Consider the following 17,579-nt stretch of genomic DNA (forward strand, 5'->3'; position numbering starts at 1 on the left):
GCGCCCTTTTGTCATCCAGAGGCGGCGGGCCCGATGACACGCGGAGATTTACATCATCTTCCGCGCTCACAAGATCTGTCATACTGACTTTTGAGTCACGCTGACGGGCGGAAATACCCGAGTGGTTATCCGTATAAACATTCTTTTGCTATCTGTAAGACAGAACGCTTGATAGCATGCAGAGACTGACATCGTCTTCTGCACCTTTTGTTCCCCCGGGAACAACAAGTCATTTGCATGCGAAGATTTTATGGTCACCCGCGACTCTCGTCAACCGAGAGGAACGAAATTAGTGTCTTATCTTTACTTTCCTTTTATCTCCAATAAAAGACAAGTAAAGAGGGGCAACTGTCATACCCTAATTTCGTCCGGGGACCTTTGCTTGATGACATGCGACTTTTGTTTGGTCCTTGTGAGGTGCTTGGCACCGATCATTAGGCAATTTGTGAAATTTCGGGACATGCCGGAAAACAAAAGAAAATATTGATGCACAATCCGTAAGGTTCCGTGACACACCGGAAGTCAAATGGGAGCATCGTTGCACAATTAGTGAGGTTCCGTAACATTCCGTAAGTCAAAAAGGGGATGATTATGTAATCCGCAAGGTTCCGTAGCATTACGGAAAGAAAACAAGTATCGTTACGAAATTCGTAAGTTTCCGTAACTTTACGAAAAAAGAATCACCAAAAAAAGGCAGGGGGTGTACTTAGTAAAAATGGGGGTGCAAATAGCAACCAGGCCCACTTGGGCCCTCCAGAAGGCTGTTGCTTCTGGAGGAAGCAACCCTGCTCGCCTGGGCGAGCTGGGTGGCAAGCTTCTCCCCCAATTTTCTATAAATAGGGGGAGAAGTGAAGTGAAAAAGGGTTCAGCCCCTTAGGCACTTCTCTCTCTTTCGAATTTGCTTGGAAAAATTGTTTCCGTGAAGAAAATCCAAGCCGAGGCGCTTCCAAAATGTTTTCGTAACGTTTCCGTGAGGAATTTCGCGAAGGTTTCGACTGTTCTTCGACGTTCTTCATTCGTTCTTCATCGTTCTTCGATCTTCAACGGGTAAGTACCTTGAACCAAGCTTTTCGATTCATTCTATGTACCCGTGGTGGTCCACATTGTGTTTCGTGTATTTTTATTCTCGTTTCATTTACTTTTTATACCCCCTTTTGACGTGCTTAAGCCGTTTTATTTAAGTCATTTCTCGCTTAACCTAAAAATAAAATAAATTTCCACCGATCGTTTGAATTGTATTATCCGTTAACTTCGGTTAAAATGAATTCCGACCGTTCGGTCGTGCCGTAACCACGTTGGAAATCAAAAAACAAGGTAAAATAATAATCTAATAATCAAAAAACGTCTTTTAGTAAAATAAAGCGGAAAATCAATCAGACGTTTTCTCTTTGGGATTTCTCATTCTTAATTGAATTGACTAATAACTAAAGTGAAACTAAGGCTAAAATCAACTCGCCTAGTCAAGCTCGTCCATAAAAATAGGTTTTTGAAGTTTATCATTTCAATTTCTTACTAAGTAAAATGGATCATTTTTAAGGTCCAACGCCTTAAAATGATCACCTTTTAAGTAAAAAGAATCACTTGATAAAAAAGAACTACGTAGGTCTGATTTCCTCATCGCAATTGAGGAATACGTAGGAGCAAAGGGAAACACCCTTGTCGACCACAAAAAGAAAAAAATATAAAAAGGGTATAAAGGATATAAAGACATAAAAAGGGAACGTAAAAATCAAAGTCATGTTTGCACATTCGATTAAAGGCTGCCGTCCCTTGTGACGGACGTGTGGGATGCTAATACCTTCCCCATGCGTAAATACAACTCCCGAACCTTTCACTTAAAAGTTCGTAGATCACGTCTTTTCCGGTTTTTCCGACGTTTTCCTCAAATAAACGTTGGTGGCGACTCCGCGCGTATTCCTTTCATGGAACACGCATCCCGCGAGTCACGCGTCGCCCTCCCGCCGAAGGGTAGGTTGCGACATGTGGTCATGCTAAGTCTCCGACTTGCTTGATGATAGTGAAACCTCATCTAGAGTTTTTCTTTTTGATGATACATTGTCGCTGGTAGTCCCTACTGCCATAATGTTTGATATCAAGGGGGGTGATATCTCTAGAAACCTTTGAAAGGTAGGTGAAACCACCTTGGGAATTATCACTAAATAGAAAGCTTTTAGTTCCCTCCATTAGGTTCTTGAAATAGGGGCACGGAGCAAACATGCTACGTGTTGTTTCCTTGATATTGCCATGCATGTCTTTGTACAGTCATGTGTATGTGCATCTCTCCTGTGTTGTTATGTCATTTTGGAATTACTTGATGACGTTACCATGCTTGTTCATCTAATATGTTTCTTTTCATGCATGTTTATCTAGTATGTTTCTGTTTTGTGCTATCAACCACGTGCTCTCACGCATGTATATCTGTATTGCATCGTCACTTATGTATTGCATTTGTCTCATCATTTTGTCACAGGAAGCCAGAAGGTCTGCATCAACTTCTTAAATGCATGCATGAGGAATCATGGTAATGACTATAAATGTACCATGATGCTCAATGCCTCGTGGGTAAGAAGAGGTGATCTTCCGAGCTCTCGTGTCTGTAAAATGTATTTGTGTAATGCATAGCATAAGCATTCCTTCATGCATTCATCATAGAAATAAGGTGCCCGCTAGGAGGAAGAAAACCATATCTTTTTTCTGGGTTCTACCCTTCCATGGCGAGAATAGCCAAGGTAGTCAAAATCTCGGTGCAGGAATTGGACCGAGTAAAACAAAATAGAAATGGGGTGGTTGGAATACCAAGGAGGTACTTGGAGGAGAAAGCGAAGGCTTTGGCGGATCAAGGTGAATGGGTTTCGTTCATTGATGTCTTGGCATTATTGATATTGGGAGTCATCCTTTTTCAAAATGTGGATGGGCTAGGGAATTTAGTGGCGATCGACGCCTTCCTTGCTTATCACCATAGCAAGGAAAGTCTGGTCGTGGCTATTTTGGCCGATGCCTGCGACACATTTGGCCGGAGATGCAAGAAGAGCAGTGTAAGGATTGTTTGTTGCACACCAGCTCTTTATGTATGGCTGGTCTCTCACCTCTTTCATCATGAAAGTAGACCCATCTGTCCCCTGTAAGGTCACCGTATGTGCGCCAAGAAAGGGAAGGAAAATTAGGAGCAACTCTTGGCTAGTATGGTAGGGGCATCCGTTAATTGGTTCCCCCGATGGAAGGAAGGAAGAACCGAGGTTTTATCCTTATGTGAGGGGTTCTCAAACATCCCCTTGATGGGAACAATGGGTTGTATCAATTATAATCTCATCCTTGCCATAAGACAACTTGGCTACCCCATGAGAGGAGCGTCGTCGGAAGAAAGTATCACGCCCTTCATCGCACGAGGTTTCACTGACCCTAATGCAAGGATATTTCAAGGAGTCCGAAAGGCATGGAACGTGGTGCAAAGAAAGCATAAGGAGCTTAGGGGAAGCATCAATAGGATCATCGACAGCTATCACAAGTGGTTGAAAGCTCAGACGCAAGAGTTAGTTTGGCTCCCGAATCTAAAGGCATCAAGTGAGGAAGAGGCTGAAACCCCTGAGGAGAGTGAGGAGGTGCAAGCCTTGAACGCGGAACTTGAAAGGGCACAAGTAGTCCAGGAAAAGTTCAAGATGACAACTATCAAGGTCCGAAAAGAATGTGACAAATCGAGAGACGTCAATGTGGCCATTGCCAAAGCATTGGAACGGGAAACAAAGAGGGTCCCAAAGGAAGAATGGGGCCGAGACAAGTTCCGAGGGGCATTGTGGGATAACAACAGTGAGCTCAAGCTTTGAAGGACTAAGAGTGACTAGTCGAGAGTCGAAGGTATGATATTAGAGGGCAAGTTGAAGGCTTGTCAAAGGTCAAAGAGATGTTTGTCCGAACAATTGAGTAGGAAGGAAGGAAACGTGTGGGCCATCATTGACCAATACAAAGAGAAGCTAAGTCTAGTTGTACCCCATGAACAAAGGCTAGAGGACGAGTATGAGAAGGTATCGGTCCTGCAAACAGAAAGGGAAGCAAGAGAGAGAGAGTGATCGATTCATTACACAGAGAAGTAATGATGTGAATGGATAGGTTCGCTTTCACCTTGAATGGGAGTCAAGAGCTTCCTTCCCAGATTGCTAGCCAAAGCCAAGGCAATGGCGGACGTGTACTCGGCTCCCGAGGAAGTTCATGGGCTCCTCAATTATTGTCAGCACATGATCGATTTGATGGCCCACATAATTAGGAACCGCTAAGGAGTTTGTATTTTTGCTTTAATTTTGGCAAGATGAACATTTTTGTTCCTTAATAAAAATGAGTTTGGTTCAATCCTATGTCTTTGCTCAAAGTTCTGCGCGAGTCCAATACTTCGACAACTTATCTTTAGCATTCATTCATGTTTAGTTCTTTGTCGCATTACTCAATGCATTCTGTTCTTTTAGCAATAAACACCATAACTAAACACTCTTTAAGGCACCCCTATCGAACCCGTTCCAAAACTAGAGTCATGGGGGACATAGAAGAGGTGCAGGAACAAATGAAGGCCGATATGGAGGCCTTGAAAGATCAAATGACCTCCATGATGGAGGCCATGTTAAGCATGAAGCGAAAGATAGAAAGCAACGTGGCTGCAGCAGCCGCCACCAGCGCCACCGCTGAGGCAGATCCGACCCATCCCTCTACCATAATCCAAGCAAACCAACCCATCCCGGACGTGTTGGGTCAAGGAGGAGAGGTGTTGGGCAGCACCAGCAGCCCATGTTAGTCGATGGAAACGACTAAATTTTGTGTATAAAACTTGTGTAAATTGTATCAAACTTTCCCAATTTATGGTTGTTTTGTAGTATTATACGTACTTTATGTTAAGTGTAGACTATAGATACTTAATACATCTGTTTTGTGTGTTTAATGATCAAATTCTCTCAATTTCAGGTTAATTAGGCAATTTGGCAAAGTGCTGTTTTTCACCTCGCTAAGCCAATCTGCTGGCTTAGCGAGCATCCGCTAAGCGCAACACTCAGTGGCTAAGCACGAGGAAGAATCCAGAAGAAGATGAGCTGTATAGGTTCGCTGAGCGCATCACTCCAGGCCATCAAGCGCACCGCTTCTGCTCATCCGCTAAGTGAGAGAAGCGCGCTAATCCGAAATTCACTAATGTGCGCTAAGCGGTCCATAAGTGCGCTAAGCTCACGATCACGAACAAGGTCACCTATTTAAGCCTAAAATCAGATTTTGTGAAGGGAGTTTGGACTGGGATTCAGAGCTTTGCATGTCTAGGGTTTCTAGAGAGAGAAAGGTCCAAGTTCTAGAGAGTTTTGAGAGATTTTGTTGTGTGAAGATCTATAGAGACCAGAGCTTGAAACAGGAGCCAGTTTGAGAGCTTGAGATGAGTTTGTGAGTGATTGTGAGATCCTAGAGGTGAAGGAGACATCCTCACCATTTGTATTTTTTGCAATCTTTCATCTTGTTCTTCTTTTTGTTGTTAAGAAGGCTTCCTGGTATGGAAAGTTAAATCCTCTGTTGGATCTTCCCTGTAGGTACCTGATGTAAATATATTTTTATCTATTTAATGATGTTTTGTGTGTTCTCTGTGCTATCTGCTTTTCATTCCAGTATGCCTTTACCTTGATCACGTAGATGCATGCTTTGTTAGGGTCATTCAAAAGTGGAAACTGGTCTGACTCTAAAGTCCTTGATAGTGCAGGGCTGAGTTATCGTGCTTTCACGAGGAATTAAGGTGCGATAATTTAGTTGAGTATGTGTGTCTTAATGCGGTCCTGGTTGAGTTATGTCTTACAAGAGGAATATGCGGATGATGCTTGATCAGGATTAGGCTAAACTATCATGAGGAATCGGGGTTTAGTATCTCAGGAGACACCATAAGAACACATGAGCACTGTTAGATAGAGAATATCTTTTTAGCATCAGGCACCTATTAGGAAGACCAACGTGTTTTCTACTTGTTTTTACACATCATTTCTCTCTCGTGATTTTCTTTCTTTTTGCATAGATAGTTTATACATCTATTCATATTCACAGTTACCTTTACACACCAGACATCTATTTGCTGAAATAGCTTACCAAATAACACAAGTTCCCCAAGTGTTCGATACTCGGTTCTTACCGTTTTATACTACTTGTGTGATCCGATGCACTTGCTGAAAGCCGAACAGTCCACACGTGGGGCATAATAGGAATGCTTACCCCTATGGCTTAAACCCCAATTATACGCCACCTACGATGCACATGCCCAACAAGAACGCTAATCACGTCGTTCCCGTTACCTTTGAGGGTCAGCAACCCCGGCCTATAGGGAGCGCTCGTGAAGAACCTCGGGAGCATGCTCAAGGTGACTTCAACCCATACTCCCCTTTCACCACTGAGGGACCGGCATTTAATGCTATGCCTCGACCCAATATTGTGGGAGCTCCTCAACCCCGCCCTCTACAACCGCTGCATTTCTCAGTAGGGGGGCCACCTCCGGCAGTGGAAAGGAGAGAGAAACTTGATCTCATCGAGAAGAGATTAAGGGTTGTCAAAGGGTTTGGTGATTACCCTTTCACTGACATGGCATAATTGTGTTTGGTACCTGATGTTGCCATCCCCCCAAAATTCAAGGTACCTGATTTCGATAGATACAAGGGGACCACTTACCCCAAGAATCACCTGAAGATGTACTGCTGAAAAATGGGGGCATACTCTGGGGACAAGAAACTGTTGATGCATTTCTTCCAAGAAAGTTTGGTCGGGGCGGCAGTCATCTGGTATACCAATTTGGAGGCTTCTCGTATCCTCACATGGAAGGACTTGATTACTGCCTTCATTAGGCAATACCAATACAATACTGACATAGCTCCTGATAGAAACCAGCTACAAAATATGAGCAAGCGGGAGCATGAGTCCTTTAAGGAGTACGCCCAACGGTGGAGGGACTTGGCAGCACAAGTGGCACCCCCCATGGTAGAAAGAAAGATGATCACTATGATAATGGATACATTTCCAGTGTTCTACTATGAAAAGTTGGTGGGATACATGCCTTCTAGCTTCATAGATTTAGTATTTGCAGGCAAAAGGATCGAAGTAGGCCTGAAAAGAGGGAAGTTTGATTATATCGCCCTTGTCAGCATAAGAAATAGGAGATTCGGGGCAAGTGGAGCAAAGAAGAAGGAAGGAGAAGCCCACGTCGTGACTTCAGCTCCTACTTGCCTGAAGCCCCAACAAACCCCGCATAACACTTACCAATATGCCCAACATTAACCAAGCTTTTCGGCCCTCGACAGAAACCCCTCTAGTCCAGCGCCCGTCCAGCAAAGGGCACCCCCTCAACCACAAAGGGCCCCCACTCAAACTCAGCTCCTACACAACCTCGCCCCGCTGGCAACTCCAATCCGAGCACAAGCGCCAATCCAGGAAGGAATTTCCCGGTAAAGAAACTTGCAGAATTCAATCCCATCCTGATGCCGTATGCAGACTTGCTACCATCTTTGATCGCCAACCAAATGGTGGTAGTGACCCCCAGGAAGATTTTTCAGTCTCCTTTCCCTTGATGGTACAACCCCAACGCGACATGCGCTTATCATAGAGGTGTCCTGGGGCACTCGATAGAACAATGTGTGCCCTTCAGACATAAGGTCCAAAGTTTGATCGATGCAGGTTGGTTGATATTCCAAGAGGACAGTCCAAATGTAAAGACAAACCCTTTTGCCAGTTATGGAGGACCAGCGGTTAATGCGGTGGAGGAGTGTGGACCTCAGAGGCCGAAGCAAATGAAAGATGTGGTAACCTTTAGGAGGTTTATATTGAAGGTGTTGTGCGAGGCGGGCATCATTTTCTTTGACGGGGGTGAGGGGGATACCTGCTTGGTACACCCAGGGGCGGCGCCCGATGTAGAGGTATGCCCTGTGGCAGAGGATTTGCTGCAAGGGATAATGGATCAAGGTTGGTTTGAAGTTGGTGGTGGAAGCAAGGGGGAGCAACATTTGTGCATGCAATTGGCTGACAAAAGCCCGAGCAAGCCTAAACCATTGGTGATCCACTTCACCAGAGATGCTGCCACCCAAAAGCCCTGAGGCTTCCAGCCTATCCTGGGTAAGAAGCCTGCCCTTTCCCCTTACAAGAGTGCCAAGACGGTCCCATGGAGGTACGCCCCTCAAAAACCTGACAGAAGGAAGGACAAGTCCATCGGAGATAACCTATCCTCTGCCAAGGTTACTAACATCTCTGGCACGAGTAGTATGACCCGTAGTGGGTGAATCTTCGCGGCACCCAACCCGTTGGTGCGGTCCAAGGACATGAAGGGAAAGGCGAAGGTGGGCATGGAAGAAAGCGACAAGGCAAACCCGATTCTAGATGAGGCGATCTCGGCTGCGAGATTTGCTAAGGGAGAGGAAGACTTCAATAGAAAGAAAATATCTGCTGAAGAAGCAAATGAGTTCCTTCGGATCATCCAGCAAAGCGAGTTCAAGGTAATTGAACATCTCAATAAAACCCCATCATGAACTCCGAGCCTCATCGGGCACTTCAGGTCAAGATCTTGAATGAGGCCCACGTCGCCCAAGACATATCCGTGGAGGGCTTCAGGGCCATCATCAACAATATTACCACCAACAATTGCCTCACCTTTGCTGATGAGGAGATGCCCGTCGAGGGCTAGGGACATAATAGGGCCTTGCATGTGTCCATCAAGTTCTTGGACCATATCGTGGCTAAGCTCATTGACAATGACTCATCACTCAATGTCATGCCCAAGGCTACCTTGGACAAACTGCCTTTCAATGTGTCACACCTGAGGTCGAGCTCCATGGCAGCCGTCGGGAAGTAAAGGGGGAGATTGATCTCCCAATTCAGATTGGACCTCGCATCTGCCAAATCACTTTTCAAGTGATGGATATCAACCCAGCCTATAGCTGCCTTTTAGGCCGGCCTTGGATTCACTCAGTCGGGGTAGTCCTTTCAATGCTCCACCAAAGGCTGAAATTTGTGGTGGAAGGGCAGTTAATCATAGTCTCATGGGAGGAAAACATTCTATTAAGTTGTCCTTCTTCTACACCATATGTGGAAGCCATGGAGGAGTCCTTGGAAACGGCTTTTCAAGCATTGGAGGTGGTGAGAAACGCTTATGTCGAGTCTCCCGCAGTGCAACCCTGCTCATCCGGTGCTGCATTGATGGTAGCCCGTATAATGTTGGGGCATGGGTACGAGCCCGGAATGGGTTTGGGTTGGAACAACGATGGCGTGGCGAGCTTGGTGGAGTTCAAGGAGAACCACGGAAGGTTCGGGCTAGGATATAAGCCTACACGCGCCGACCTGAGGAGAAGTGCCCTAGAAAGGAGGGGTAAAAGCATGGGCCAGCCGCAAGGACCGCAAGTGAAAGGGATTCCCTTATGTCCCATCAATGAAAGCTTCATCAGTGCGGGCTGGATGTGTGAAGGGCGGGTCACCATGATCCATGATGAAGTCCTTTCAAGAACAATCAAACTAGGTGCGGCCATGCCCTCCTGAGTTCGAGTTGGGAAACTGGCAAATTATCGAACAACCTAGAATTTTCGTGGCGAACATAATGTAATTTGTTAGTCCTAACCCTATAGCTGGGCCTAGGCTTTAGGGTTTCTCCCTATTTGGGTTTGTCTTTTGCTATCAAATATATATAAATACAACCTTTCTTCATTTGTTCTTGCACTTTCATCCATTCTCATTCGTCTGCATGTTTATTTTTGTTGCGATTAAACGGTATAGATCCAACAATGAGTCCTGTGAAGGTACTAATACCGATGACCCAAACATCGATTTTGAGCATTTAGTAAACCAAGCTGAGGATGAAGAAGATGAGGATTGGGGACTTCCCCCAGACCTAAAAAGAATGGTTGAACAGGAAGACTGAGAAATGAAGCCACACCAAGAAGAGACGGAAATCGTAAACTTGGGTGTTGGCGAGGAAAAAAAAGAGGTAAAGGTTGGCACGGGCATGACCACACTATCCGAGATGAATTGGTGGCTCTGCTACGAGATTACCAAGACATCTTAGCTTGGTTGTACCAAGATATGCCCGGATTGAACCCCGACATTGTGTAGCATAGGTTGCTTTTGAATCCCAGTTGTTCCCCAGTGAAACAAAAACTAAGAAGGATGAAGCCTGAGATGTCCTTAAAGATAAAAAAAGATATGAAAAAGCAATTTGACGTCGGCTACTTCGCAATCGCTCAATACCCGAAATGGGTTGCCAACATTGTGTCAGTCCCCAAGAAAGATGGGAAAGTGTGAATGTGCATGGACTATCAGGATCTAAACCGAGTCAGTCCAAAGGATGACTTTCTCTTACCGCACATCGATATCCTTGTAGATAACACAACCAATTTTTCTTTGTTTTCTTTCATGAACGGGTTCTTGGGCTACAACCAAATAAAGATGGCACCGGAGGACATGGAAAAGACGACTTTCATCACCTTGTGGGGGATGTTCTGCTACAAAGTGATGCCCTTTGGGCTTAAGAACGTTGGGGCAACCTACCAACGAGCTATGGTAGCATTATTCCACGACATGATCCACAAAGAAATTGAAGTCTACGTTGATGATATGATTGCCAACTCTAAAACCGAGGGGGAACACCTCGTCAACTTGCGGAATTTGTTCGAGAGGCTGCGTAAGTACCGAGTAAGATTGAATCCTGCCAAGTGTACTTTTGGGGTCAAGTCAGGAAAATTGCTTGGTTTTATCGTAAGACAGAAAGGGATAGAGGTGGACCCGGAAAAAGTAAAAGCCACCATTGAAATGCCCGAGCAACACACCGAGAAGCAAGTCTGAGGTTTCTTGGGATGCCTGAATTATATAGCGAGGTTCATATCGCAACTGACCGCTACTTGTAAGCCTCTCTTCAAGCTATTACGAAAGAACCAGCCCGTCCAATTGAACGACAACTGCCAAGTGGCGTTCGGAAGGATCAAGCTATGCCTTATGAATCCTCCTGTGCTGGTGCCACCAGTGCCTGGAAGATCCCTTATTCTATATATGACTATGCTGGATATGTCAATGGGGTGTATGCTGGGGCAGCACGACGAGTCCGGGAAAAGGGAACAGGTTGTCTATTACTTAAGCAAGGAGTTCATGGCCTGTGAGATGAACTACTCTTTGCTTGAAAGGATATGTTGTGCCTTGGTGTGGGCAGCCCATCGTCTAAGGCAGCACATGCTGAGCTACATCACTTGGTTGGTATCCAAGATGGACCCAGTTAAGTACATATTTGAAAAGCCTGCTCTCACCGGACGGAACGCTCGGTGGCAAGTTCTGCTGTCAGAATTTGACATTGTTTATGTCACTCAAAAGGTGATAAAGGAAAGCACCTTAGCAGATTACCTAGCTTAACAGCCCATCAATGTTTACCAACCTATTCATCCAAAGTTCCTGGACGAGGACATCAAGACCTTGTTCGAGGAGGAGGTGGAGGATGAAGATAGGGACAAATGGATAGTGTGGTTCGATGGCACGTCCAACGCACTAGGCCATCGAGTAGGGGTGGTTTTGCTTACCCCTGATGATCAATGCATACCTTTCACAGCTAGGTTGGGCTTTGACTGCATGAACAACATGGCCGAGTACGAGGCATGCACCTTTGGGATCCAAGTAGCAATCAACTTCAAGGTTAAATTGCTCAAAGTATATGGAGACTCAACCTTGGTGATTCATTATTTGAGAGGAGAATCAGACACTAGGGATCATAAGTTGATACCCTACCAGGCCTACATCAAGAAGCTAACAGATTTCTTCGATGACATATCCTTCCACCACATTCCTAGAGAGGAAAATCAAATGGTTGATGTGCTTGCCACTCTAGCATCCATGTTTCAGTTGACCCCGCATGGGGACTTGTCGTACATCAAATTCAGATGTCGTGGCAAGCCCACGCATTGCTGATTGATAGAGGAGGAACAAGATGGTAAACCTTGGTACTTCGATATCAAGCGATACATCGAAGACAAGGACTACCCATAGGAGGCTTCCGACAACGACAAGAGGACATTATGAAGGTCGGTGGTCGGCTTCTTCCTAAGTGGAAGCATTCTAAACAAGAGGAACCATGACATGGTTTTGCTCTGATGTGTGGACACTAGAAAGGTTGAGCAGATGCTAGTGGAAGTTCATGAGGGGTCCTTTGGAACATATGCCAATGGACATGCCATGGCCTAGAAGATTCTGAGGGTAGGGTATTACTGGCTCACCATGGAAAATGATTGTTGTATCCATGTGAGAAAATGCCACAAGTGTCAAGTGTTAGTCGTCTTATACGACTAACTTTTGTATATAAAGCATTTTCCAAAACTTGTATAGTTTCTCCAATTTATGGTTATTTCGTAGTAGTTTGTAAATAAATCTTGTTTTATTGTTAATGTTGTCTCTAGAATATTTCTATTGGATTTAATGATGAAATATGTGCAATTTTAGGTGAAAAAGAGGCTAAGTCATGAAATGCTAAAAGTGACAGTTGAGCTTAGCTCTTCAGTGGGCTAAGCGCGCATCCACCACTAAGCATAGCTTCAGCGTGCTTAGCACGACCGAAGAATCTGGAAGAGCATCAATATCAAGGCTGCGCGCTAAGGGCGAGATCAGTGTGTTATGCGCAGCAGTTGTCTTCAGCCAGGCTCAGTGCAAGACTGGCGCTAAGCTCAAATCCACTTACTCGCGCTAAGCGTGAGGGTGGCGCTAAGCGCAACGTCACGGATTCAGAGCCTATTTAAAGCTTGTTTTGTGCAGAATTAGGGGAAGGCAGATGATTTGCACAGAATACCAGAGCACACCACAGTGCCTATTTTGGGAAAAGAGCTCTGGAGGCAGCAAGAGGAGCAACTTTTGCAGAGATACCTAGGTTTTGTAATCTCATTATTGTTAGGGTTTTTCTGTAATGGTTGACTAAACACCCTTGTTAGGGATTTCTAAAGAACAACTGATGTAATTACTTTAATATCTAATTGATTGTGTTTCTTGTGTTCAATGCTTCTTTCAATGCTTAAATTTTGTATGCTCTTAGTCTAATCAACCATTTGTGTGCATAGTTAGGTGACTTTAGCATTGTGAAATGTATAGTTGCCTTAGAACTTGAATGAAGCAGGATTGAAACTTAGTCTTAAATTAGGCATCTGTGGATTAAGTTTTGGTTTTAAGAATGATGTTACAATAATGTTGTTTGGTCTAAGTCTAGTCCAACAAGAGGGATCTGAGGACAAAGGTTAGGCTAAATTAGTCTAAATTTTCGTAAGTTATTTAAGCTGAGTCTAGTCCAACAAGAAGGATCTGAGGATGAAGCTTAGATTGATTCAGCCTAACTAGGGATCGAGGTTTAGTAATTTAGGCTACAACATAGAACACAAAAGCATGATTGATTAGAGAAACATCTTTATATACATCAGCTGGTTTGTTAGAAAGACCCAACACCTTTACCTACTGCTGTCAATCTTACTTACTTGCATTTTTACTGTTTTTAGCCTAAACTTAGTTTAATTCTGTTCTAAATCATCCATTATCAACGTTTCTTTCAAAAATGCCCTATTTATGAATTTAACCTTGTCTAATACTAGTTCCCTGAGTTCGATACTCGGATTCATCCATATTAAATTTTAAATACTTGACGACTCGGTGTGCTTTCCGGCAAACCGGATTTCCTTTGATCATATTTGTATAAAGAAAAAGTGGACCAAAAAGTAACTGGAGGGGAAATCCAACAAAGTATTTATGGCGCCGTTGCCGGGGAACTATATTCAAGAAGAGTTTAGTTCAGTTTTACGGGATTGCTTTATATTTTTCTCTTTAATTCATTGATTCTTTTGTTCATATTTTAGTTACCGTACATTCATTTTTCTTTTGAACTGGATAATTGTTGTTCTGTTTTCTTGTATGCAAAGAAGATCTACTGCAGGTGATTTGATCCCTATTGATTTGGAGATTAACACCACTTGTAGAAGGAGTAATTCAGAAAGAATCAGAATTTTTTTGCAGGATTTAGAAGCAGCAGCAACTCCAGAAGAAGAACCTCAATCTTCCGAGGCATCTTCTAGTTTTCCTATTGCAGAGCATTCTCATATAGAACCTATTGAAGACCCAATCATGGCTGAAGAGCCAAGAAGAGTAACCCTGGAGGATTATTCAAGTTCTACTATGCCACAATTTTTCACCAGTATTGCACAGCCATAAGTTCAAGCCCAGACAATTACATATCCTCTTTCTTTGATACAACTAATTCAAAATAATCTGCTTCATGGTTTACCCAATGAAGACCCTTATGCTCACTTGGCCACCTATATAGAGATATGCAATACTATTAGGTTGGCAGGTGTGCCTGCGGATGTAATCAGGTTGAGTCTGTTCTCATTTTCTTCAGCTGGAGAAGCTAAGAGATAGCTTAATTCTTTTAAAGGAAACAGTCTGAAGTCATGGGATGAAGTAGTAGAAAAGTTCTTAAAGAAGTACTTCCCTAAATCGAAGACTGCAGAAGGCAAAGCTGCCATTTTTTCCTTCCACCAGTTTCCAGATGAATCGTTGAGTGAGGCACTTGAAAGATTTAGAGGTTTATTACGGAAGACTCCGACTCACAGCTTTTCAAAACCAATACAGCTCAACATATTCATAAATGGGTTGAGACCACAATCTAAGCAACTCTTGGATGCTTCGGCTGGGGGTAAGCTCAAAATGAAGACCCCTGACGAAGCAATGAACTTAATTGAAAGCATGGTTGTTAGTGACATTGCCATTTTGATAGACCGAGCCCACATTCCTACCAAGAAGAGTTTATTGGAGCTAACCTCCCAGGACGCTCTGTTGGCATAAAACAAGTTGCTATCCAAGCAACTAGAGACATTAACAGAAACACTCAGTAAGTTGCCAACTCAGCTTCATTCTGCATAAACGTCACATTCTTCTATTTTGCAGGTTGCAGGTTGCAGGATGTACAATTTGTGGTGGAGCTCATGAATCTGGATGTTGTATCCCTAATGAAGACCAAATTGCACATGAAATCAATTATATGGGGAATCAACCCAGAGGCAATTTCAATACAAGTGGATTTCCAGGATTTCAGAATAACCAGCAGTATCAACAACAGAGACAGTGGCAAAATCACCCTAGTAACCAATTCAACAGAGACCAGGGTGGTTCATCTACAAGGCCACAACAGCAGATGCCAAGTCTCTAGGATTGAACCACAAAGCTGGAAGAGACTCTAGCTCAATTCATGCAAGTGTCAATGTCTAACCAAAAGAGCACCGAGTCTGCAATTAAGAATTCGGAAGTCCAGGTGGGTCAACTTGCAAAACAATTAGCTGAAAGACCATCAAACAACTTTACAGCAAACACAGAGAAAAATCCTAAAGAAGAGTGAAAAGTTGTGATGACTAGGAGAAAAATGGCGATTCAAGCAGAGGAAAGTAGAGCTGATCAAAAGGTGGAGGGATTTAAACAACAGTTGGCTAATGAATTGGCGCTGGAACCGGTTGATGATTTAGTTGAACTTGAAGAAATTGTTGAGGAAGTAGAAGGTGATGAAGAAGGAGAGACACCAATAAGAGACTATCACGAGAGAATAGAGAAGAAGGAAGAAAAAGAAAAGGAAAAAGAAGAAGAAATAAAAGAAGAAGAAGAAAAAGAAAAAAAGTTGAAAAATGAAAAACAAAAAGAGAAGGGTGTTGAGACTAAGAAGAAGAAAGGCAAGAGTGAGGCTAACATAGAAAAAAAGAAAGAGGCTACTCCTATTGAATGCAAGGAGGTACCTTATCCGTTGGTACCCTCCCGGAAAGATAAAGAGTCACATTTGGCCAGATTTCTTGATATCTTCAAGAAACTGGGAATTACTTTGCCATTTGGAGAAGCACTTCAGCAAATGCCCCTCTATGCCAAATTTTTGAAGGATATGTTAACCAAGAAGAACCGATACATCCATAGTGACAGAATTGTTGTGGATGGTAACTGTAGTGCTGTTATTCAACGCATTCTTCCACCTAATGTTAGATCGAGTGGCCTCAGAATAATTAAGAAGGGGGGGTTGAATTAATTATTCCTAAACCTTTACTAATTAAAAAATTTACTCTTCTAAGGCTTTTACTAAATTGTTAAGAGAATGAGGAGTAGAAGAGAAACTTAACAGAAAGTAACAACGGAAAATAAATGCACAGCGGAAAGTAAAAGAGTAGGGAAGATGGAAACAAACACACAAGAGTTTTTATACTGGTTCGGCAACAACCCGTGCCTACATCCAGTCCCCAAGCGACTTGTGGTCCTTGAGATTTCTTTCAACCTTGTAAAAATCCTTTTACAATCAAAGATCCACAAGGGATGTACCCTTCCTTGTTCTCTTTGAACCTAGTGGATGTACCATCCACTAGAACTGATCCACAAGAGATGTACCCTCTCTTGTTCTCAGTCAAACCCAAGTAGATGTACCCTCTACTTGTACCACAAAGGATGTACCCTCCAATGTGTTAAGACAAAGATCTCAGGCTGTTAAACCTTTGATACTTTGTGAATGGGGATACAAAAGAATTCTCAGGCAGTTAGTCCTTTGAACACTTTTGTATAAGGGAATGGGAAGAATCAAAAGAATTCTCAGACTGTGTCGTTTTGAATTCTTTGACATGGGAGAAGGGAGACACAAAAGAATTCAGGCGGTTAGTCCTTTGTTCTTTTGGAAAAGGGAGAAGAGAGACACAAAAAGAATTCAGGCGGTTAGTCCTTGGCGAATTCGTTTTGGCAAAGGGAGAAGAGAATGAAAAGGATGAATAGCACAAGGTTTCAAGGTTTAGAAAACCAAAAAACTTCAGAAAGCTTTTGGTACAAAGAAGAAGAAGAAGTTCAAAGAGATTCAAGGCTTGCAAAGAATTGATTGAATGAATGTAAAAGTGTACTGAAAAGAAAATCAAAGCCTTGCTATTATAGACTCTTCATGTCTGGCCAAGAGGACCATTTAGAAAAGTTATAACTTTTAGAAAAACATAAAACCAATTTGAAAAAGTCAAAAACCTTTTGAAGAGTTACATCTTTTGATTTATTCAGAAACAAACACTGGTAATCGATTACACAAAGCTTTTGTGTGAAAGGATGTGACTCTTCACATTTGAATTTCAACGTTCAAAGGCACCGGTAATTGATTACCAAAACATTGTAATCGATTATAGCTTTTTGAAATTAATTGGAACGTTGTAAATTCAATTTGAAAACTTTTTCAAATCCATTTTGCTACTGGTAATCGATTACAACAATCTGGTAATCAATTACCAGAGAGTAAAAACTCTTTGGTAAACATGTTTTGAGAAAAACCATGTGCTATTCAATTTTTGAGAAAAACCTTTTCATACTTATCTTGATTAAGCCTTCTCTTGATTCTTGAATCTTGATCTTGATTCTTGAGATCTTGAACCTTGAATCTTGATTCTTGACTCTAAACTTTCTTCTTGAGTCTTGAATTCTTCTTGATTCTTATCTTGAACTCTTGAATTGTTCTTGATTCACTTGAGTTGTTCTTTGATTGATCTTTGAGCTTTTTGTCATCACCTTTGTCATCATCTTTGTTATCATCAAAACACCTTTGAATC

The 17,579-nt window shown here is 42.9% G+C and overlaps 1 protein-coding gene across 1 annotated transcript; it reads left to right on the plus strand.

Annotated features, from left to right (window-relative positions):
• Positions 1–11,037: 11,037 nt before the first annotated feature.
• Positions 11,038–11,919, plus strand: LOC102670216 (uncharacterized). The gene is made up of 2 exons (XM_006574059.1): positions 11,038–11,331; positions 11,407–11,919. Exons 1-2 carry the CDS (start codon positions 11,038–11,040, stop codon positions 11,917–11,919), a joined length of 807 nt encoding a protein of 268 aa, XP_006574122.1.
• Positions 11,920–17,579: the final 5,660 nt, after the last annotated feature.

Source organism: Glycine max, chromosome 1 (assembly GCF_000004515.6).
Source record: "Glycine max cultivar Williams 82 chromosome 1, Glycine_max_v4.0, whole genome shotgun sequence".
NCBI classification, from domain to species: Eukaryota; Viridiplantae; Streptophyta; class Magnoliopsida; order Fabales; family Fabaceae; genus Glycine; species Glycine max.